The sequence below is a fragment of the Ictalurus furcatus genome, chromosome 8 (assembly GCF_023375685.1).
Source record: "Ictalurus furcatus strain D&B chromosome 8, Billie_1.0, whole genome shotgun sequence".
Taxonomy (NCBI): Eukaryota; Metazoa; Chordata; class Actinopteri; order Siluriformes; family Ictaluridae; genus Ictalurus; species Ictalurus furcatus.
In genome coordinates, this window is record NC_071262.1 from 18924613 (window position 1) to 18948953 (window position 24341).

Sequence of the window (24341 nt, forward strand, 5' to 3'; positions counted from 1 at the left end):
GTGGGTGCGATTGTCAGCTGTCCACAAACCTTTGGCCATATAATGTACAAGAACTTGTCATAATCCATTATACAAAATGCAGACCATATAACACTAGTTTAACAGGCAAATATGGTGAGATGGGTTTGCAATTAGGGGAGATTTCAGTTTGTGTATTAATTTAATCTGGATGAGGGTAAACGTATAGGAGCTTGTGTGAGACTTCCTGTGTCTAATGACACCATGCAGAATTACCATGACAACTTCCTTATTTGATGTATAGGTTTTAACTGTTATGGTTATTATGGAAGTAAGTGTTCCAGACTGATTTAAGAGAAAAAACCTGATAATTGTTCGTCATGGTAATCTAGGTAGGTAGATCGACAAGTAGGACTGAAAAAAACAAAACAAATCTGATACTCTCATCTCACCTGTACAGAGTTGATATTCTGCAGTGGCGGTCGCAAAGCATCCCGAATCCATTTATAGATCTCTACTGCTAGCAGTTTGGCCTCGTCACGTACCGCCTTCTCTCGAGACTCAAACAGCTTTGGCAACACTTTGACTACGGGCTTCAGGGTTATGATTTTGGAACCAAATTCACTGCAAATAAACACACAAAACTCATGATTCATCTAAATAAGATTTTGACTATTGTTTTGTGATCAACAGAGCAGTCCATCTCACCTCAAAGCCTTTCTTAGTGTTTCAATGCAGGCCACTACAATCTTAGGGTTCTTGTTATCCAGTCCTTTGATGAGCTCGTCCTGGACAATCTCTGCTTTCTCGATCTCTACATACATGAGGCAGATATCCGTTCCCAGCTCTTTGGCTCGGGCTTTGGGCTGGTTGAAAACTTTACTTACTACACCCGACACCACTTCCCCCGTTGTCCTGAAAGACAAGATCGACATTCAATCACTTCACCATGCAAATTATTTAGTTAAGAAGGATTTATAGGAGTTGCCTTCGGACTATGTCTATAGTGTTTTCCCATTGTTTTACCCCATACTACTTATTTATTTAATTACATTATTTCTATCCACTTACATGTACATCTGATGACGTGGAAACAAATTCTTAAATTACTGCAACTCATTTCCTCGCCAGCCTCACTTATTTCTCTCTTGAAATTAAGACAAAGAATTGCAGCTTTTCATGTTACAGAGGAAGAAGTCGTCCTCTATCCTTTCCTGAGGCGGAAAACCTAATATTACAACTTTACCTCGAACTGTTACAAAGCGCCGGCACTTAACCAGATCAATTATTTTGTGTTATTACATTAGGAGAAGACTCCTAGTACAAGTCCTTGCAAATTAGCTGTTACATTAATAAGCATGTTAACTGTTTAAAATATATTTAATTGTTGGCAAATTGCTGCATAAAAAGAATAAAACATTAATGTAAATGCAATGAAAGGCAGAATTCTATTCTTTTAACCTAAAGTCAGCATGTAATTCTGATTGTTCTTCCACTGAAAGGTTTAAGTGACAAAAGAAACGTTGCAAATGAAATGATACTGTGAGAATTACATTTCATATTCCCCCCCAGTACAACTGCTTTTCTATTTTGCACAGAGTTTTCGCACCATGTGATGTGCTCTCTTACAGGTAAATAATCGACTCTGGGTTGGTAACAGTAACTCTGAAGCCATCTTGAAGACTTGCAGGTCAATAAGAAATGTAAAATGTTTAATCACTGATGCAGAAGTTTAATATTACTTTATTTAGGTTTTTTGTTTGTTTTAAATATTATTAGTTTAATATAGTAATTACATCTTGAATTTAAGAGTTGAATCCACCCCACAAAAAACCCCACACACAACAAAAAAACAAAAACAAAACAAAACCAGACACTGGTTTCCAAGTACCATAACCACTGCGGCACAAAATGCGGTCAGACGTGGAAACGATCAACGTCAGGTTCCGTCCAGAGTCTCTATTTTGGGGAAATCGCACAGTATTGCTCAATAAGCATGTCTGCCTCTGGAAAACCATAGACCAGAACAATCACTAGGGTCTACTTTCAGACTGAAAGTGTTCATTACGGCAGCGTCCAGCAAATACACCCAAGTAATATGCAAATGTAAACCACACACAAATCCTACAGCTAAGACGTTTTTCTTTCCTGCACTCTGTCAGACACACAATGACTAAGAGCTTTCTCAGGCCGTAAATGGTTTGCCTTCCCATAAAAAGGTTTACGTTCAGCAGGGGTCACATGACTCCTCTTATGGCACACACAAAAACAAAAAGGCATTCATTTGAACAAACAATCCTATACAGTGCAAAACTGGACAGAGCATGACCTCATAGACTGGATATATTCATTTATGCTGAAGGTGCTTGAAGTGGAGTTTACTATTATTACTTCCGTAATGGTCTACAAACAGGTGGTCACCGTTAACGACTACTAATGTTTTAAACCTAAGGATGGCACATTCTCTCTCCCCAGTCAATCAAAGCAAAACTAGCCAATCGTGGGTGCCCGAGAGCTGTTTGTGTGTGGAAGAGGGAGGATAGCGCTTTTCCCAGCACGTGTTAAGCTGCCCTGTGACACAGCAGGTCAGAAAGTTACTGCATGGCTGGCTTTACTTGTCTTGGAGGAAGCACAGGATAGCCTTCATCTTCCCCACATGGTGGTAGACATGTAGAAATTCGTAGATGACCAAATTGTTGAGAAAATAATAAGTAAATAAATAAAAGTCAAATTTTTTTTGACAAAAAAACGACTTGGTCATGTGGTCTGATGCGAGTAGCAGAGTTACCGCCCAAAAGTGTTTCACTTTGCTTATACCACCAGTATGCATTGGATAAAAGTTCACTGGTCAGTCTGATACTACACACACAGCTTTGTGTACACTAAAATCACCACATGTGCAAATAAATCAATTAATTCCTTATAAAAATCAAGTTACATGAAACCACTTACTTGCCAGCCACATGTGCATTCTCAATAAAGACAAGTGCTGCTTCCAAGCCTTTCAGCTGAGCCACGGCATTGGACTCTGTTACAAACTTTTTCATCAGTCCCAGGTATTTCCCCCATTCAGGACTCTTCTCATCCACGATCCTCTGGAAAAGCTTCAACGCTTCTTCATATCCATTCAGTCTCGCCTTCCATACCTTAGGAGAACAGGTTATTAGAGAAAAACATTACTTTAAACAAACAAACAAAAAAAAAAATCAGTTCTCAAGATAGCTTGTACTTTTTTCCATACAGATCAATTATTTAGCAGTTCATTTTCTACCACAGATAAACTATAGAAATCTCCTGCTGTCTGAGCCATTTTGGCCTTCATGTGAAACACATCTGCTTCTACTGTGTTTCAATTAGTCCATTCCAGTCATTGTGCATTACCAGAATCTATTCTACAATTAATAAAAATAAATAAATAAATATAAAAAAAAATAAACTTTCTGGCATAATCCTCTCTCACATCTTATGGACCTTACCATCCATGTCATTTAGGTATTACTAAGTTACAAGTAGAGTGGAGGTGAAGTGCCCTAAAAGTAGGGCTACAACAACTAATCAACAAAATCGAGTAAATAAAATAGTTGGCATCTAATTTCATTATTGTTTAGTTAAGGGCTGGTGTGGGTGCAAGATTTCATTCCAACCAAGCAAAAGCCACACCCGAGTCTACCGAAAGTGAAGATGAACTGATTAAACAGGTGGAAACAGGTGCAGCTCCTCTGTGATTGCAATGAAAACCTGCCAACAGCCATATGTGGATAAGACTAGACATCCATGGATTAGTTGGTAACTTCATGCCAGAACTATTGACTATATGAATCAATTAGCTTTTAAGTAGTTAAAACATTAGACATAGTGCTGCTAAACAAATGCTAAATTGTTTAACGTACACACTATATTTTAATACATGTTGTGTGACAAGTCATCAAGCCACCATCCTGTTTTTGGTTAACACTGAAGATGTTGATCCCAAAATGAGTAGAGTCACTGATTCCATGCACTGAAAACTAACAGTCAAACCCAAACTCTCACACCCCAAAAATAAGTCACCTTGTGCAAACGTGTCAAGCGAAATGAACATAGCATCCAAGAGTTTCAGTGGATATTGCAATCTGACTGGTCAGATTTGAATAAATCAGGGTTGACATGAGACCATTGCCCAGTAAACCATTAATTATTCTGATTCTACTTGCAAAATAGTATACAAGATGAGGATCTTTAGTTTACGCATCTGAAGTGCTGAAATGATCATTATATGTGGAGTTACAGAAGCTACAAGGGGTGAAAATGTTATGGTTTGGGGTGGGTTCACTGCCTCAAGGACTGGACAGCTTGCATTCATTGATTCAACTATGAATTCTGCATCATATCAAACAGTGCTTGAAGATAATGTGAGGCCATCTGTCTGAAAGTTGAAGTTGAACTAAAAGTGGACCCTTCAACAGGATAATGATTCTAAGCACACAATAATATCCAAGGAATGGCTCAAAAAGAAGAAATGGAGGGTTATGGAATGGCCTAGTCAAAGCCAAAGATCTGAATCCCATTGAAATGTTGGGGGGGGATTTCAAACAGGCAGTATATGCAAGAAAACCCTCAAACAGCTTGCAACTGAAAGAATATTGCATGGAAGAGTGGTCAAAAATTCCAGCAAGCTGATGCCAGAGACCGGTGGACAATTATGCAAAACGCCTACAAGTTGTTTCTGCTAAAGGGGGTAATACTAGCTTCTGAGGCAAAGAATGTACTTACTTTTTCCACAGAAGAATCACACCTCTATTTGTTGAATAAATGATTGAAAAAGCTAATTCTCCTTGTGGCTTTATTCAAGTACATTATCTTCATTAATAAGCACTGTTTCAAAAATGATCAAATGTTTGCTTGTCCAAATATGTTTAAAAAAAACAAACAAAAAAAACAAAAACAAAACAAAAAAAAACACACACACAACAAAATAATTTCCATGGGGTGCACTAATTTCTTACTTGACTGTACATCTGATTTTGATAGGCAATTCAGCATTGTGTCATGACAATACGATAAAGATGAGCCAACAGACGCTGGCACAGGGACAACAACTGTTCTACAACAATGAGGCTTGTTTCAAACTTGGGTAAATAGGCACATGGTGTGAGAAACAGCAGAAAGACAACACAAGACTGCCATGTGCTCCCTGAGGTGCAAATCTTTGAGTAACACCAACAGTGTTAACTGCTGATATAGAAGCAGCTTGGTGTAACACGTCTATGATGATTTCAGCAAAAAAGAGAGCGAGCGAGCGAGCGAGCGAGAGACAGAGAGCGAGCTTACCTTGTGTTCGCATTTCTGGTCTATGGGCAGCTTCATCCACTCGCTGTCGTCCCCCATGGTGACGGCTCTTCTGTTTTCACCTTATCCACTCAACTGTAACAGAAATAAACAAGACGCTGTGATTGGGTGTTGTCCAGCATGACGGAAATACCATTATTATGTGTTTATTTGCTCACTTGGCAATTATTATTCCATACAGTCAAAAATATTAATATTATTAATAATAATAATAATAATAATAATACCAAGAGTAACCACAATGGACACAAGTTTACCTCAAAAGCTAACCGTACCGTCCAAGACAAAAAAAAAATAAATTAAAAAAAAAATAAATAAAAATTTTCACATGCACAGATCACTTCCAATGCAAAGGCTCTGAAACACTTCATCTTTCAACAGTCAAAAAATCTAATTCACACAATTACCCACTCTTAACGTAACTGATGAGACAACTTTTGATTAGCTAAATTATTTGTTTTGACTGGACATGTAACTACATTAAAATAAATAAATAAAATAAATCCTCATGCAGTCGCCTCAACCCGCTTTATTGACTTGTTCAGAATATCAGCTTGAAGAGAACAGTGCAAGAACTTTCTCATGCAGTTTCTTACACTGTACGACACACCATTATGCGCCATCTGCACAAATGGACTGAACCGCAGGAGTAGCAGCATTCTGAAGCTGGGATCACTTGCTTGCTCGGCTCATACTGAAGTTTGGCATCAAACCACCCAAGCAGATTCAGGGAGAAGTCGTGGCCCAAAGTCTGAAGACGTCATATGTATAAGATGTTTCAGATTATATAGTTCCAGCTTGATCTGCATGTTTTTATGGTAGGCTTATTCTGATTTATTATTATTATTATTATTTTTTTAACAGTTAATGAATAAATACTATAATTGAGCAAAAAAATTAAGATTAAAAAAAAGAATGTGATTTACACACACGGTTTGCAGAACCGGCAGCATTAAGATTTTTCATGGCCTTGCTAAGCAAACATCAGAAAACAGGCACGTCTGAGCCAATCGACTACATTTGTGGTATGAAAAATATTTCTTATTTCATTTTTGGCTGAAATTTTCCTTTAAACTCTGCAGCTTCAAAGGGAGACCCAGATAAAACACCATGCCCTCACAGACAAAGATGTAGCACTTCCTTTAAAAAGAAATTACGATGCGCATCATCAAAAGGCACACCCACAGCCTGGACTGCTTCTGTTAATACGTCAGAGTTGCATCAGCAAGATGGAATGAAATGAACACTTCAATGCAGCTGTAAAGTAATGATACAAATATTCACCTTGAAGCATAATACATACTTACAATAATACAGCACTTAGACAAGGGTGTATTAGCTTAATGAAGAAAGTTAACATGTCGTTCAAGTCAACAAAGTGTGACTCACCAAAAAACACAATCATGTACAAAATCCTTTCTGCATGCAATCTGACACTCACACGCGACACGACGAACATCTCTAGACTGTAAAAAGCCTCTGAAGTTGTTGCTTAATGCATATCCGAGAGATATCAAGTTTCACGTTTCATATTGATTTCTATAAAAACAACAGCAACATGAAGTGAAAAAACGCCTGCCAGAAGCAGCCCAACACTAACCACAACGACTGTTCCCATCATGCCTGTGGAAAAAATAAGGCATCAGCACTGACAAAACAAGGCCATGTTATTTGGTAGGATCCACAATATTTACTTCTGCCAATGACAGGACAGTGAAGCCATATTATGGAAAACTTGAGATTTTTTTATTTAACATTTACAAGAAAAAACAAGTCTAGAGAATGACGCAACCATGGAGTTTAAAAAGCACTGATACTTTTCAAAACCCGTATCTCGAAAAGCGTATCATGATGTCAACTGATGCATGCAGTATGATTTTACATGTAAAACAAATTCTCTTTTCAGTGTGTAGCATGTGCAGAATCACATGGATTAAGGGTTCTCCTGAACATATTAATAAACTGGATAATCCAGAACTAACAAAACTCTGCTTCCAGATAGTGCTCTCTCACCTGCGCTAGAAAATGTTGCATTTTGGGTGCCAACTCATTTGATTCAACACATCCGTACATCGTCCAACACTACCTGAGGTTAAAATAAGGGGTGCCACAGCAATGACCCATGGCCAGGAGCCAAGGAAGCAAAATTTGAGGAAGCACATGATGGCCTACTCCCCTATGGTGGACAATAGGGGTGAGCTGCCTGGTGGGTGGGAAACGGCCAAGACTAAAAAGGGGGGGGGGGGGGTATTTATTTCTATTTTTTCTTTCTTTTTTTTTTTTAAATCAGGGGTGCATCAATCCAATACTGAATATCAGCATTAGGGCTGATACTGGCCTGAACTGCTGAACAAGTATTGGATGCATTTTATTCCATGAATACATTATGTTAAATGACAAATGTCATGGACACAAATGCTCTTAAAGCATGTCACCATCAAGCAGCTACATGTCGCATAGATTAGTAACAGACAGTTGGTGAGCATCGCCTCTACAGAGAGGATACTGGTATCGGATAAGTATTGGGTAAGAACCAATATTCAGAGCTCTAACATCGGTACCGTATAATATAAATGACCAAATATAGGAATACACGCACCTCACGTTAAAATAGGTTTAAAAACTTGCTCTTATAAACTTATTACTCACTACACTCTAGGAGAAGATCCCAATACAATTTTGGCCAAATTCTTTAACAGACTGTGCGACAGCGTGTTCTCCATGTTAGAGTGTACGATGAAGATCCTCTAGCGACAGACTTGTGCTTAAAGAAAATGACCATGTTCTTCTTACATCAGCAAGCAGCACGATCTGAGCTGGTGCAGAAAATGAGCTCACTCAAACATTACTCAAAGTGATCTTGAGATAGTATGGACCCCCCCAAAGAACATTGGGGAGTTTAACTGCTCAGGACAAACAAGACACTCATGAACTACTATCACAAAACATAAAAACAGTCGTTGCTCATCCAGGTAATGATGCACAGTATTTTGCAGATTCTGCAAGGCATATGTAAACCTATGACCTTCTCTGTACAGTGTACTAGGGCTGCAACTAACGATTATTTTCATAACTGATTAGTTGGCCGATTATTTTTTCGATTAATCAGATGGGGAGCGCAAACTTTCAGTGCCATTTTTTTGTTTATCTAAAATAAAATCCACAAACTGAGTGTTACAAACATAAACGTCAGACTAAAACTTTACACAACTGTTTGTACAATTATATGAGACTGAAAAGAGCCCAATACACACAGACACACACCAGAATATATATTATTCATTTAGGACTGTAGTTTAAAATATAAACTAATATTACATACACACATTTATTTAAGTTCAGATTATATCTATATCTTTATAGTATTTATGCATTATTTTAAGGATGCACAAAAAGAACTGAATTAAACTACAGTCCTAAATTAATAATAAAAACTGACTTTCACTGCACCTTGTGGTTTCTGTTCCTCACTGCTTTTAAGAATATTGTTTTACTTTCGATCAGGGTTTTAGACATTACAGATCTTCTTCGTACTATGTATTAGCACGTCTACACTGTGTGTGATCAGCAACGCAGCCTCGTTACTAACAGATCACTTCCGTTATAATAAACTACAGAATTTACACTGCAAGCGCACAAATACACCATACAATGGCAATAAACTTAAATTTAACTAAACCTTTTAAGCAGCTTGCACCAGTTTCCCCTGCCGCTTAAACACCGTGGAGAATTTGGATACAAACATAACTTTGTGCTTGTGCAGCACTGTTTGATCTCCATGGTGTTTAATATAAAACGCACCCTGCCTTAGAGGACTTTTTTCCTCAGTCACGTGACGATTTCACCTCCAGCTGATGGTGACTGGGGTCATGTTGGGAATAAAAGGTAACGCTGACAGAAACCGTAAACTGAAGAAAGTCGTTTTTGGTGACTCTGGGTGTCTGCTAAAGCTAGCGTGCGTATGACATCATGCGCCGTCGACTAGGAAGCGGCGTATACTTCCGGTTAGTAAAACCCCGCTAGTGTTCCATTTGTGATGATATTACCTTTCTAAAATCCACACACTAGACGGTAGAGGATACAGTGCATAGTGTAAGTGTACAGTATGTCATTTGGGACACAACTTTAGCATTTACTCTCCGAAGTGTGTTTTCGGAACAGAAGTAACGTAATGAGTAAACGTGCCGCACACAGACCATCTAAGCGATAATGAGATTCGTTGACAACGATTTTCATAATCGGTTATTATCGATTAGTTGTTGCAGCTCTACAGTGTACAGCCAGCTTCATCGGCCCAGCTAGTAACAACCCATTATGCTCAATTGCTACTGCAGTAATGGTACCGTTTGGTGCCACATTTTAATCTCAGAAACATTTTAACACTGCTGGATTGAGAAATACTGCAATTACACCACAGTTGTTTTACATCTGCAGTTACTACTCGGTTACTTTGCGATAGATGTATGCTGGGGGAGTAGTTGCAAGTTGTAGTTTAAGGGCACTGCTATTGCATTTTTAATATGTGTACTAGTTAACTGAAAATTATTAGCGTTACTCATTGTTAAAAGTAGCCAAGACAACTTTCCTAAGCAGAAATATTAAGATACAATTATAGACTTATTGTGAGTTAAGTCACCCTGCCATAACAAATCCTAGCGGTTTCCACTACAAATACCATTACTAAATAGTTTCCATTACATAGTAGGACACAAGTCCTTAATAGTATCATAACATGTCACCAAAAGGCAATAAATTACCAGTAGAGACCCATTCCAGTTTTCCCAGCAGTGTAGCTAACTTGTTTTTTTAACCTAAATTTCTTGAAAAAGCTAAATATACAAGTAGTTTTAAAGGACAAGTGATTGCATTTGAACAAGTATGATGCATGTAAACAAAAAATGTGTTAAGATTAACCAACACCTACTTTAGCAGAAATATTAAGATATTATAGCTAACATTTTAAGCAAACATTACATATATACACACACAAAGATATATACAGCATGTTAATTAATTAAAATTTAATAGTTATTTAAAATGTTAAGAGTAGCTAACCAGCTAATCACTTATTAGTTATAGCATCCTTCTATAAAGAAAAACCGTTAGGTTTGTATAAGCAATTAAAAATAATAATTTAGCAACATAAAGGATTTATTCACACTGGTGATATTACGCAGTAGTTTACAAAAGCTGGTTATTTTATTTGTTTTAATATGCTGACTAAATGAGATTTGGTTTTTTTTTTTAAACATAATTACTGACCCGAACATTAGCTTGGATACAACTGACCAAAGCATCGTCACTTCAGATGACATATCTGAGACATTTCCGAGCTTAGATGTTAACATTTTAGCTCACACAACAAGTAAAAGCTTTCAATAACGTCTTAATACACATTACCAATTCAAAGTGATGACCAAAAAGGTGCTAACATTGGAGTACAGCACGTAGTTAGCTAGCATAACGCAGTGTACAATGCAGGCTTGTCTTAGCTTAGCATAGCATAGCTTAGCATAGCATAGCATCCACCTAGCAACGCTACAAATAGCTAGATTTAACGTGTTTACTGCCAAGAGCAAACGAGTAGGGAATGAGAAGTGGGTTAGCATGAGGAGTCTTATAATGGCCGAATGACCGTGTGTGGATACAAATTCAAGAAGGCACACACTTATTGTTTGACAGATCTCTCTCTCTCTCTCTCTCTCTCTCTCTCTCTCTCTCTCTCAGAGAAAGATAGGGAGAGCAGGCCATGAAAACGCAGCAAACACAGCCCCAAATAGTAACGCAACTCTATTCACACGCGTTCACGCTATAGTTACAAACATTTAAATCCGGATATTCGAAGGTTTGAGCTGAAGGTTACCTGCGTTAGGACAGCAACACAAGGCGCAGAGGTTCAGAGCCAGAGCCGAGATGTGCTCTCATTTCTCTGCCGGGCTTTAAAACGCCTCCAAGGGCGGAGAATCAGAGGGAGGGTCCGCCACAGCCACACACAACCACACACAGCCACACACACAGCCCCGCTAACGGCTTCCTCCTCAATATGCACAAACTTTCCTCTTATTTCTTACTTCCTAAACCTTGTGAACCAAACAGCGGAAATAATCCCTTAAACTAACAATTTGTTATTACACACTGAATTTTAAACACACATTCCAGATGAAATGAACAGAAAGAAAAGGTTGTGTGTAGGAAGGGGAGCCGCCCATAGTGAGAGTGAAAACAAACATTAACAGGTTCAGTCATTGACTGGAATAAAGTTGTTTTGACGTTGGACGGTCGATATTCGCAGATATGCGGAAATTAAGGGACCGTCTCTAAAGTTACATACGACATTGTTTCTAACTTCAATAGCATTTGAAGGGAATGACTTACAGTCATATAACCAACTGTAAAGTGTTCACCTAGGTGTCAGGTAGGACGCACACCTTTTAGATTTTTGATATTTAACAAAATAAGCTATTAAATCATATATAAATATTGCCATGTATTTTATTACTTTATTATTTTATTACTGCATGGGCTCATACACAAAAGATACCATAATTTAAAGCTCAATAGCATTTGAAGGGAATGACTTACAGTCATATAACCAACTGTGAAATGTACAACTAGGTGTCAGGTATGACGCACACCTTTTAGATTTTTGATATTTATTAAAATAAGCTAATAAATCACATGTAAATTGGATATAAATTTCACTACAGAATGGGCCCATACACAAAGTATGCCATAATTTAAAGCTCAATAGCATTTGAAGGGAATTACTCACATTTATTTAGAAATGTTGCTGCTGCGATTCTGCGACACCACCAGAGAGCGCTGTTTCATTAACGCATGTTGCTGCGGTATCCAGGTTGTGTCGAGTCTCTGCGTTGCTATGGAGTACTAACGCGGTGACGTCACATTCGTCTAGGACGTGAATAAATTGTTTTCAGGCATTTTCTTTCTTTATTAACAATAATACAATAAAAACTAGAGTACATACAACGTTTGAGGGCAATAGAATCCTCAAGGGTACAACATATAGTAGATAAATTAAAGCTTAGTGGTTAGCACGTTCGCCTCACACCTCCAGGGGCCGGGGTTCTAGTCCCGCCGGGAAGTGTGCGGAGTTTGCATGTTCTCCCTGTGCTGTGGGTAGTCCAAAGACATGCACGGTAGGCTGATTGGCGTGTCCGTAGTGTATGAATGTGTATGTGATTGTGCCCTGCGATGGATTGGCTGGATTGTGCATGATGCTTCCTGGGATAGGCTCCAGGTTCCCCGTGACCCTAAAAAGGAGTAAGTGGTAGAGGATGGATGGATCTTTATTTTAACAAAATCAATTTTAAATAGTCTGCAGATCCTCCTTAACATAACCAGCATAATAATTAAGGTAAATACAAGTTATATTTGTCTACATAACATATAACATTTATTTCTTCAAAGCAAATAAAAATATTTTAAATATGTTTGCAGCTCAGTACAAAGTTTAACCATGGGACATAATCAAAAATAAAATTTGAATAGTTCCATAGCTACTGCCACAGAAAAAAAACTCCACGAAAATAAATGGAATTTGAAGGCATTTCTAATGCGGTATGGTTGCACAGAAATACTTGTTTATACTTTGCACCCATTATGTGCGTTGTTTTTCAGATAAGTTTCAGACAGGATTTAAGGTGTAGAAGCGCTTTTTAGTGTTTAGTATTACAGTCTAGCAAGTACACATCCCATCTGTGTGTGTATCGCCTATGTATTTGTCCAGATCCAGACTGTTTTAAAAATATGACCTATGAAACGAACTCATTTAATACACTGTGTTTTAGGGCTTTATTTCTATACACAAGGCAAAATACATGTCCCTCTTTTAAAAATTAATAAAATTTACTTGTTAATAATGTAATCAAAATGAAGAAAAGCCATAAAGCTTAGATATTTGTTTCAATACTGCAAATTTTTTTATGTTTTTGTTTCTTAGTATTCCATCATTTTTTATTGTTGCATTTGTGTCTGGTTTGTGAAACGTATCACTGTTGTGATGGTACTAATAGATTGGTGCGGGGATGACGTCATTTTGTATGCCAAAACCCGGAAACGAGTTAGCATTTTAGCATTTCCGGTTCCATGGTCCCGAAGCCAATGGGTTTTTTAAACGGGATTTTGGTTAAAAGCCTGAAATAAGGTCTGTGGTGAACTCAAGCTCAAAATATTTTCACGTTTTTTTCTACGATATAAAATACACCAGTAATACCCCACTCGTTATATATTTTAAAGCTTTTACGTGTATTGAAAAAGGTTGCTAATAAGTTGCTAAATGGGTCTACAGAGGTTGTCGGGGACATTAAACGCCATCACTCCGAACAGCAAAAAAAACTTTGCAGATAAACTGGTTCAGGTGTGCTGTGCACAATCCCCCACCAAATGTGGATGAAGATTCATCCACAGAGTAAATCCGTATTATGGAAAATGTTTTAAATCAAGTTTGGAAAAATTGTCGGAAGCTTAGTGATGGTGACGTTGAAGTCGAGCGACCGTGGTGTAGTTCGTTTAGAGCATACGGTTAGATTTGTATTTCTGGCGATTGCATTTAAGCTTCAAATTTCAAAAAAGTTGTGCTCATTTGTGAAAATTATCTTGATAGGCAAACGTGTTAGTACTGTAAATTTTTGTCGATCACAGAGCTTTTTTTGTCGTTGCTGCGATAATCCAAAAGCCGACGTGAAAATCCTATTGGGTTTTTGTCGAGATGCTAACTTCCGGGTTCCGGTACAAAATGACGTCATCCCCGCAGCACCCTATACACTGTGCTTCAGGGATTTATTTTTATACACGTCAAAATACATGTCCCGCTAAAAAAAAACCAGAAAAAAAACCCCGACGTATTCACTTGTTTATAATGTAATCAAAATGAAGAAAAGCCATAAAGCTTAGATATTTGATTTCGGAATGTAATCTTTCAAAAAAAAATGATTCAAATTTGTACATTTCTTAGTATTTCATCATTTTTGTTGCAATTATGGCAATTTTTGTGGAACGTATCGCTGTTGGTTGTGATGATACTAATATGCCATATTTACTGTGATAATTAAAAAAAAAATTTTTTACTTCCGGAACCGGTCATCACGTGACTACCTTCGTCAACCTGTCGGTGGTTACAGCGGTATGAAAATGAGCGCAGATCGCTTCACCATCACCGCAGAGGACTATTTAGGTACGTTATTGCAATTACTCTTATTTTTATTTTTTACTTTTTAAAATTTCTCATCTATATCTGCAGTTATTATGTCTCACACTGCAGTAATAAGTTTATAGAAGTGCACTTTGTTTTGCATTGCAGCAGAGACCAGTGCTCTTTTCTATCTGAATGATGCTGTGACTCAGCTGCTGGAGCACAGAGAGGAATTCATCCAGTTCGGCATCGTGCGGTATTTTGCAGAATAGTGAGTTTAACCTGAATAATCAGACTGTGTGAAATCAACAGCTGCATGTCTGCACAGATTTCCAACCTCTCTGGACATGACAATTTTCTATTACTATTACCTAAATAGTATATGTAAGTAGTATATACATATAATCTTAGGCACCCTATTTTTAGTACAAATTTACCTATAGATATTTATTTTACGAATTCTGCTTTATCAAGTCAGTACAAAAACATTTTAGTTTTCCAAACATTACTTTTCCAAAATTAAATGCTATGGAAAAATATCAGTAAAGAAAGCAGCATATTAAGTAAGAGACTACTTTTCAGAGAAAAACACAATAAAGGCTGTTGGGTTTTGCTGCAAAAATAAGAAGCAAGTGTGACGGTCAAAGTCTCCAGAAGATCCGTGCCTGGTTCTGCAAGATGCTCAATAAAACTTACAGCTAATTTCCTTATAAAACTACACTAACTGTACTTGGGACTATTTAAGGAAAAAAAGCATAGGGTCATCATATCAAATATTGAGTTTTTTAGTTTATTACTGTTTACAGCGCATTGTAGCATTTTTCTTTTAAGTAAAAAGATAAAATTGAATGATTTCTGAAGTCATCTTTACTTTACAGCATTTCTTTGCATGTGCATAAGACTTTTGCACAGTATGTATGTACTAGTATATGAGTGTGTGTATCATATCAAATCTACTGAATCATGCCATTTAACTAATCATTTATAAAGAAATAGATATATTATATATACACATTAATGTTATATAAATATTATATTTATTAATTAATTGCTTGGAAAACATGTACCAAAGGTCAGAGCTCCTGTTCCAACTAATCAACTTTGATATTAAACATTAAATATTACTTTTTTCCCCCTATTGTTCAGAATTGTTGGTATAATAATAAAAAATAATAATAAAGTTCTAAAATGTAAAAATGCTAGAAATAAAATATTTTGAAGGAGAAACTTGTGAAAGAAAGAAAGCAAGTGTGTATCAGTGATCTTGGAGTTACAGTTATAGCTCACTGTTGCATGGTATTAAATTGATTGTCTAGACAAAATGAACATTTTCTTTCAGTTTTTTTCTTTGTAATAATGTTGCTCATTATCCAGGACATATTTAGTGCTGGAAGTTTGCTTCCTTAGTTAATAAGTTTAATAAATAAGGGGATCTAATTGCAATGTTTTTCAACACACATTAACTTCAAAACACATCATGTGTGCAAGATATTCCATTTGTACTAAAGGAGCAACCCTTCAAAAATGACCAAACGTCTTAGCTGAGCGATTTGCTGTTTTGCAGCTTCACCAGTGTGAAGAACGGGAATCACGTTCTCTTCAGAGAATTCAGCTATGTTAAAGGTACAGCACACAACCGAGTGTCCTTCATCCACGTCTTCTGGAAATGCTTCAGACAGATTGGAAAGAACAGAGGTGTGTGTTTGTGTGTGTGTGTGTGTGTGTGTGTTTGTTTGTTTATATTGGAATATCTGACATTTTGTGGCTGGTCCCCAGTAGGAGTCTTTTTAAAAAGAAAAACTGCACCTTTTATTTACAAAACTAAGAGCCAACATGTTTCCTCATGTTGAGGTTAAGGTTAGATTAAGATTTAGGTGTAGGCATAGAATGAATTAGCTACATTAATAATCATGTCAGTGGAAAGTCCTCACAAGGATAGTAAGGCGTATGTGTGTGTGTGTATTTGCCTGTGTGTGTGTGCGATGATTTTTTTTCTGTACAGTTGCAAAGTACTTGTGTTATCCTCTTCACAGATTTGCTGACGATGATGGAGTACACGTCGCTTCTCCAGCTCTTATGCCCAGACTTTCCTGCTGAAATGGTGCAGAATACAGCCAAGTACGAAACCACTTCTATTGACACTTTTCTAGCATGTTCCCATCTTTTCCATTTCAGACTAGTAAGCACAGTGGCTTAGTGGTTAACACCTCCAGGGTTGCGGGTTTGAATCCCCCTTCTTGTGTTTGTGGAGTTTGCATGTTCTCCCCATATGTTGGGGGTTTCCTCTGGGTACTACAGTTTCCTCTCCCTGTCCAAAAACATGTGTTGTAGGCTGATTGGCATTTCCAAATTGTCCATAGTGTGTGAATGGGTGTGCGATTGTGCCCTGCGATGGGTTGGTACCCCGTCCATGGTGTCCCCCGTCTTGTGCCCCGAGTTCCCTGGGATAGGGTCTATGCTCACTGCGACCCTGTGTAGGATAAGCAGTACAGAAAATGGATGGACTGGTAAACACTGTATTATGTTGTTGCCTGTGTTATAGGATTGTCTTGATGGAGGACGCTACGGAATGCCCCATGTCCCTCTCAGATTTCATCTACTCTTTCCAAATCCAGTTTTACTATGAAGGTAAGACCATCCAGCGTGCATAATCAGTCCCGCCAGGATGGTGCAATTGCGGAAATGAATGCGAAATCAAGGAAACGGCGCAATATTCGCAGGTGCTTGCAATTTTTCGAAATTACCGCAGATTTGGGTCAAGACTCATCATGTGACATCATCATAACGTGCATTCAGCCAAAGCCCCCTTCGATTCACGTACTCCGAACATGAGTACAGCAAAAAGGTCTCATTTACCAACAAACATCACTGTGAAAGACCAGTGCAAAACAATTTCATGCAACTGCAATTTGCACGAAAACTGCAAAGCAGCTTTATAGAAATCTGGATGTAGATCCATAATGAACAACGAGCAAGCCAGAGGTAACAGTGGCGAGGAAAAACCTTGAAAGGAACCAGGGAAACTCAACTCAGGAACTCAGAAAGGAATGTCTTCTGGGTGACAGCGGAGAGTGAGATTATAAATCATTACAGTACACAGGTGTAGAAGAATTGACCGAGTACTGTGTTGAATGTTCAGAGTCCTGGGATGAGCACAGGACAGTGTTTATGATTACAGCAGCAGTTCTTAGGTGTGACTATCCACTGAAGCTTGGACTGATAATCAAACTGTGTTTATTTGTAAAAATATCAGTACAATGTATAAAAGTGAACAAAACTTCACCATCAGAAGTTGGAACGATGGTGCAAAGCAGGAAGTGATGCAGATGATAATATAGTTACACTTTCTAAATGACGTTATGTTGCGCAACAGTGCTGTTTGTATATGAAAATATTGGCATGCGTATGGATTATCATTAAGACAGACTTCCATTACTTTTTTAGCTACATTAGCATTACAGCTCCAGGTCAGTACTAATGGCACCAGTGGTGGACAGCAAACATGTCTTGGCTGATCGATTATATTTGTGTAGTCCATTTGGAGCACTTCGCTCAACTGACGTAGTGTTCCAGATAACATCAGGAATGCCAGCTTAGTAGATGTTTTTTAAACTTATTTTTAGTTCTTGGTGGTGTTTGTTGTTGTTGTTGTTGTTGTTAAATATTCATTTTATGATTCACTTAGTCAGTTTCACAGATTTATAGTTATTTGATGAATGAGTGTACATTTGGTTGTTTAATGCATCTTTATTATTAAAAACATTTGGTTTATCTTCTAATCTTTTATATGTAAAGCACTTTTGAACTCAAAATAAAAAGTGCTATATGAATAAAGATTATTATTATTATTATTATTATTATTATTATTAATGGCTATATAACATTAATATTATTATCATTATTATTATTATTATTGCTATATAACATTAATATTATATATTTTTTTAAATTATTAGTATTAAGTGAAAAGTTGTCAGTTTCTCTTGGAAACTTTGCTTTAATTGCTTGGCTTAATGTTCGAGCTGGGTGTATTTTGGATTTTACTTTTTTTTTTTTTTGCTTTAGTAAATCCCTACCCTTTTCTCTGCCAGAGTTCCTGGAGAGTGTGTTGGCGATTTATGAGGACTTGCTCGTAGGAAAGAACCCGAACACCGTCATCGTCCCGACCTCAGCGTCATCGGAAACAATATCCAGCGAGGAGACGGAGACGCAGGAGGGGGTGGATTCCTCTGTCCTGCTGGAGTGTATCGAGGGACTGTGTGAACGTTTTAAACACAAGTAAGACACTCTGGTGTTAAACGTTTAGTTGTCACTCTCCATATCGGATTGGCTTTGTGAAATTCGTATCTGGGTTGGGTAACGCTGACTTGATTTTTCACTTCTGTGTGTTTGTAGAGTGTTTTCAGACAGCATGACACGACAAGGATGTCTGATGTAGTTGTATAATTAATGTGAGGCTATTCAGGAAATCGGTAAACATTTTTATAAACTTGACCACAATTCCACCGGTTTGAGAGACAAACTATTACTATGAAAATAAACAAATGTGAAAATTTATTTATTTATTTATTCCCTCCTCCCAAAACCATCTAAATCAAGTCTTTTAGCATCTACTGTACACTCAGCACAAAGACAGTGATGTAAACATTTATGCGCAAGTGAGAGCTACATTTTATTTTATTGGGATTTAGCTCCCATTCAGAATATTCTGAATATTGAAAATGTTTTTCGTTATCTTAAAAATTGTCAAAATCGTCAGCACTGTCCATGTTTTATATTAATGGTGGTCATGTAGCCCAGATAATTTGAGTTATTAGTCATTGTGGCGACCTGACTCCGCCCCCGAGCCCCTGACATCAGCATTTCCGTGCTGGAACCGAATCTGAAACGGAAAATTCCTCTGACGCATCGTTCTTTAGTAAACAAAAATTTGCTACACCTTTGATTATTTTTCTATTACAGTACATTTTGTTGCCATGTGTTCCTTTTCAGACTAGTAAGCACAGTGGCGTAGTGGTTAGCACGTTTGCCTCGCCCCTCCAGGGTTTGTTTTACTCCTTACTTAACAAACTGTTTTTTTTTTTTTTTTTGGGAGTGCAGTTTAGGGATTTTATATATATATATATATATATATATATATATATATATATATTTTAAATGAGTTTGCTCATTCAAGTTAAATTCTAAGAGTTTACAAGTTAAAGAACAGTCATATAAGCATTTTAAGCTTTAATCAATCTCTGGGGGAAAAATGCCTCGAATCACGCTTTAAAATCAATGTTTCTCATTTGAGGACAATTCTGTCGAATCTTTAGACTTCTCATCAGTCACAGTACACTGTCATTTTATTTAAGTGGACAACAATATGTTGTGCATTTTCACAAATCATGCTTTGGTGTGTATTTATTGCTGTCCTTTGAACAACCTCAGACACATGAGGAAATGTCAGTGTTATTTGCAGGTGCTGAAATACTGAATTCTGCAAGCTTTAAAACAAAGCCACCTACTTTTTTTTTTTTTCCAAAAGGGTCAATTAGAAAAAAAAACATTATAAATATTGTTTTATTAAACTACTGAAGTCTAAGAGTGATCTTAAGTTAAAAAAATATTTGAGTAGTTCCAGTTCTACAGTTTGGATTGTCCCAGAAGTGTTACCCGGCATTTAAAACTGTGATTGGGATTCACAAAAATCTGTAATGTTGGGTTCTACTAGTCTGAAGACCTTGTCTTAAATATTAAATACACACCAATTGTTGATTAGTAACGGGTATCTCTAATATTTTATTTTACTTTATTGTATATTTTATTGTATTTTGTAATTGTTCCTGTACAGCACTTTGGCCAGTTTAAGCTGAATTTAAATGTGCTTTATAAATCAAATGTACTTACTTACTAACTAACTAACAGTTTGTATTGTCTTTTCATCACACCACCGACTGTCTTTTTAGTGCTACTGATTCTCTCTTTTCCTAGACATCCACCTCTCTCTGCCATTAAGGAGGCTCTGGAGAACAGCACACGAGTCTCCTACTACAGCTTCCTGATGGCTTTGGCCAAACATGACGGAATCAGTCGGGAAATCGGTGAGGTCTACTGAACCAACAAGAACCGCAAGCTAATCAGCCAGTGTTCACAATCCGTACAGGATTTCGTGGAGTTTTTTTTTGTGATTGTTGCGGCCAAAAATGCTTGATTTTGTTGCTGCTTTTTCCTAAATTTGTGATGCAATTTGCAAGGTGTTTTTTTATTTTTTAAAATTTTTTTGGCAGAAAACTACATGAATTGGCGAAATTGCACAAAATTGTTTTGCACGGCCTTTCACAGGGACGTTTGTTGGTAGACGAGACCTTTTAGCTGTACTCGAGTTCGACACACGTGAATCGAAGAGGGCTTTGGCTGAATACGTGTTCTGATGAAGTCACATGATGTATCTCCTTCATCCAAATCTGCGGTGATTTTGAAAAATTGCAAGCTCCTCCGAATATTGTGGAGTTTGCTTGAAATTGCGTTCATTTCTGCGATCGCAAAATCGTGAAATCCTGGAGGGACTGATGTTAAAAGATAATATTGTATAATAAATAACAATGTATCATTTCTTGCTCCTTTTATATTAAGGGTGTGTACACTTTAGCAGTTAACTATATTCATAATATGGAAATGAATATCTTATTTTTGAACATGAATCTGTATTTAACTTGTGCAGATAATGATGGAGCAAATGCATATGTTATAGTTATAAGAATATATTTATAAAACTTGTATGAAGGCTGGATGAATGTACAGTAGTAGAGATGCGGAAGGTTTAGCGTAGTATTGAGTAGAACATCAGTTTCACACGTGTTTGTTCTTTTCCAGGTGCTCTTCCGAACAGATCAGACCTGCTCATCGACCCCGAGATGGATCAGGAGTTGGAGAGGCTGTGAGTACTGTTGTCCCTTTCTTAGTCGAGTTAGTAATAACTAGAGATGCAACGATGTCGGCCGATACCGATTAAAGGCTATTTTTCGTGCTATGGGCCATCGGCCGATAGTTTAGTTTAAAAACATCTGACGATCAGAGCCGATTATATCCTGTCAATCAAAAGAGGGAGGGGGAAAACACATCAATTTTGTGCTGTGTGTAAAGATGATGTCTCTTGTGTGGAATGATGACAAAACTGCAGTTTGTAAATTCTGTAATCTTTGTACTGCTAAAATTTTCCACCGGAAGTGAGCAGCAGTGAAGCGGGAGTTTCCGCGTTGAGTCAATTATTTTATTTTTTTTGCTGAGCTGCTCGCGCTGAATTAAAGCGCCAGTACACGGTTCAAAGATTTAAATGAAGATGAGCTGACAAAAAGTGTATATATATATATAATATATAATATATATATAGCACAGAAAAATATATTTGTAAAGTAGTATATTTCCTATCCAGTTAATGTTAATATATAAAAGTTGATATTATATATTACCAGTTTGATGTCAATGAAGTAGAAATGCTTTTGTTTGTGGTGAGTGAATGTGAAGCCTAACAGGAGGTTTTTTAGAATTCAGTCAATGTTAATATGAATTAATAACCTTCAATAAGTTAATAAATCTTACTTTAATCTTCAGAATTTAGTTCATGTGTTAATGTGAGTAATGTGTTTTCTGTTTATGAGACCAGTTACTGAGAAACAACTTGTTAGAATTGAATAAAGTTTTTATTTGCATTTCTTTCAGAATTGTGGAATTAATTATTATTAATTTAAAAGAAGGCATAAAAGGCAGAACTATCGGTGTTGGCCGATATCACTCTGAATAATCCGTTATCGGCATCAGCTGAGAAATTTTGTATCGGTGCATCTCTAGTAATAACACCTCCAGCATGGCTGTGTGTAACACGTTAGACCCAGAATGGATGAATAAATGTTAATATGTCAACATATCTTTCAGGATATATTTTTTTTCAAAGTAGCTTAAAGCAAACATGCATCCAATCCAGACACAGAGATGAGCTGTTGAGAGTTCTGACAGAAGGCCCTTCTGAGAGTCCAGGGATTTGAAGTCACAACCTTGTGGGGAGTAGCACAGAACATTTAAAGTTGACTGTATGATGTTTGACTGTGTGTGGTTATTGTTCCGTGTTGTAGCGTGGCTCAGGTGGCCATCAGTCCGACATCCAACAGCAGCAGCAGTGCACAAGGACTGAAAGAGCCGTGCAGGAAACCATCACCACGTAAATCCCTGCACCAGCGCAAGAGGATCGAGATGGAGAGCGACGGCTCCACTGAGGAGACCGACTCCTCCGAGAATTAAGACATGGAACAGCAATGTGGTGCCTTCACTTTATTAAATACCAAAAATATCGGTTGTTAGCATCAAATCCAATTCTACCAAATCATTAAGTGAGGCAGAATCTTATTGGAGAATTGAAAAGATCTGAAATCACAACCAGATTAAACACTTCTTTGTGTATGGATTCACTTGTGACGAGTGTGTAACAGGGCATGCCATGGTTGTGTGCTTTGTTTAAACTTATTTATTGTACATTTTGTGTGTACATATAGAAATATAGCTTGTATCCATGACTTGTATTTTCTTTTTAATAATATGTGAAACTGTGAATTTAAATATCCTTATTTGATGATGTAAATAAGCAGTGAAAACGTATCTGTAGAAATTGTCCGTTTTTTCCCCAGCAATATCCTGTGACTGACGCATTTTTTAAATAAACAATGGTGGAGAACCTTAAAAAGGTAGTTTGGCCAAAACAATTTTTCCCTTACACCAAATGGAGGTGATTAGCCAAGATGTAATGATGTCTGCAGTTCGCTTCTTTCGTGTTTTTTTTTTTTGTTTAGTTAGATCTACAAGGATAATGGAGATAAAAAATATAGTGACTTGGATAAGTATTCACCTCTTTGTAGTCTTAAAACCTGGAACTGCTGTGCACATAGCTGTGAAACCGCTGGTGCAATCAGTTGGCATCAAAAGTCACATAATTATTTGAATGAAGTTTACATGTGTGTAATTAAAGTGTTTATATAATCTCAATATAAATACACTTGTGGAAAAACGACTAAACAGTTGGGAAAATGTTCTCACTAATATTATTTGTAGATGTAGTCAGTTCCAGAACAATTGGCACCTTTGTTAAAGTTTGGTTAAAAACCATAAGTAATAAAAGTCTGTGGTTTATTAGCCTCATCTTAAACTGAATTTTGGGGGAATTTAGATTTTTTTTTTTTCTTCTTAAAATACATTTTCTGCAATTAAAGTTTACATTTCTCTCATTTTTAGTGTAAGATTAACTCAATTAACCTAATTAAATAATTCTGGAGCTGGCCTTAAATATTTTCATAAAAAAACAGAACAGGTCTGTATTTAAAAACTAAATATTGGAACTATATTATCATCCCAATCACTTACTTACTAACATACTAGATTTCTGCTTTTACATTTTAGGCCACACCCCCTGCCAGAGTCTGATATCAAACCTGTGCTGGGGAAGAAAGTGATTCTTCCTCAGTGAAGAAAGATGGCTACTGCTGTGTTTTTCATTTTTGTTTGTTTGTTTAATCCTGCAATGTCCTTTTGTACATTTTACAGATAACAGATAACCTAATCACATCTGTTTGACACCTCAACATAGTTTGAGAGAAGTACGTAATAACTAAGGATTGAGGTTTTCACGATGCTTAACTCATAGCCTTAATCCCTTACTTTTTTTTTTTTTTTTTTTTTTGAGCTATACAGCTGTAGTGCAAAAGTGAGAATTAACAATTGGAATATAATTTATTTTTAGCCAATATATAATTTTAAACCCAATGAGCTACCACTTCACCTTGGTGCAAATCAGACTCCAGTACAACACATTTACAAACCAAGTTTAATTTTTTTTGTGTTCCATAGTACTGTCAAGATCATCCGAAAATAAAAA

General features: G+C 37.0%; 2 protein-coding genes across 8 annotated transcripts in view; one reads left to right on the plus strand and one right to left on the minus strand.

The window, feature by feature from the left end:
- Positions 1 to 12159, minus strand: part of ckap5 (cytoskeleton associated protein 5) — a 47180-nt gene extending 35021 nt beyond the window's left edge. The window contains exons 1-5 of one of the 3 annotated variants that reach the window (XM_053631285.1): positions 12059 to 12159; positions 5269 to 5361; positions 2911 to 3104; positions 667 to 873; positions 411 to 582 (exon numbers count right to left, since the gene is read on the minus strand). In XM_053631285.1, coding sequence (XP_053487260.1) covers positions 411 to 582; positions 667 to 873; positions 2911 to 3104; positions 5269 to 5325 — 630 coding nt within the window. In that variant the 5' untranslated portion in view covers positions 5326 to 5361; positions 12059 to 12159. Of the gene's footprint in view, positions 1 to 410; positions 583 to 666; positions 874 to 2910; positions 3105 to 5268; positions 5362 to 11149; positions 11420 to 12058 lie in introns of those variants that run through there. The other 2 variants (XM_053631287.1, XM_053631286.1) reach the window with 2 other exon arrangements.
- Positions 11642 to 24284, plus strand: cstpp1 (centriolar satellite-associated tubulin polyglutamylase complex regulator 1). 5 transcript variants are annotated; one of them, XM_053631301.1, is made up of 10 exons: positions 11642 to 11701; positions 14430 to 14482; positions 14609 to 14711; positions 16005 to 16135; positions 16474 to 16558; positions 16983 to 17068; positions 18532 to 18718; positions 20414 to 20523; positions 21296 to 21359; positions 22552 to 24284. In XM_053631301.1, the coding sequence occupies exons 2-10, from the start codon at positions 14434 to 14436 to the stop codon at positions 22715 to 22717; spliced, it is 981 nt and encodes a 326-aa protein (XP_053487276.1). In that variant the 5' UTR covers positions 11642 to 11701; positions 14430 to 14433; the 3' UTR covers positions 22718 to 24284. The 5 variants fall into 5 exon arrangements, with proteins under 5 accessions (XP_053487276.1, XP_053487277.1, XP_053487273.1 ...); XM_053631302.1 differs by lacking the exon at positions 11642 to 11701 and adding an exon at positions 12006 to 12570 and having other exon boundaries at positions 22355 to 22689; XM_053631298.1 differs by lacking the exon at positions 11642 to 11701 and adding an exon at positions 12011 to 12570.
- The last annotated feature ends 57 nt before the right edge of the window (positions 24285 to 24341 follow it).

Excerpts from the sequence above, each read along its gene's own strand:
- cstpp1 (XM_053631298.1), top strand. The coding sequence starts at position 12,440 with ATGCACGGTAGGCTGATTGGCGTGTCCGTAGTGTATGAATGTGTATGT. Across the intron at positions 14,483-14,608 it reads CACCGCAGAGGACTATTTAG|CAGAGACCAGTGCTCTTTTC; the intron begins GTACGTTATTGC and ends TTTGCATTGCAG. Across the intron at positions 17,069-18,531 it reads AATCCAGTTTTACTATGAAG|AGTTCCTGGAGAGTGTGTTG; the intron begins GTAAGACCATCC and ends TTTCTCTGCCAG.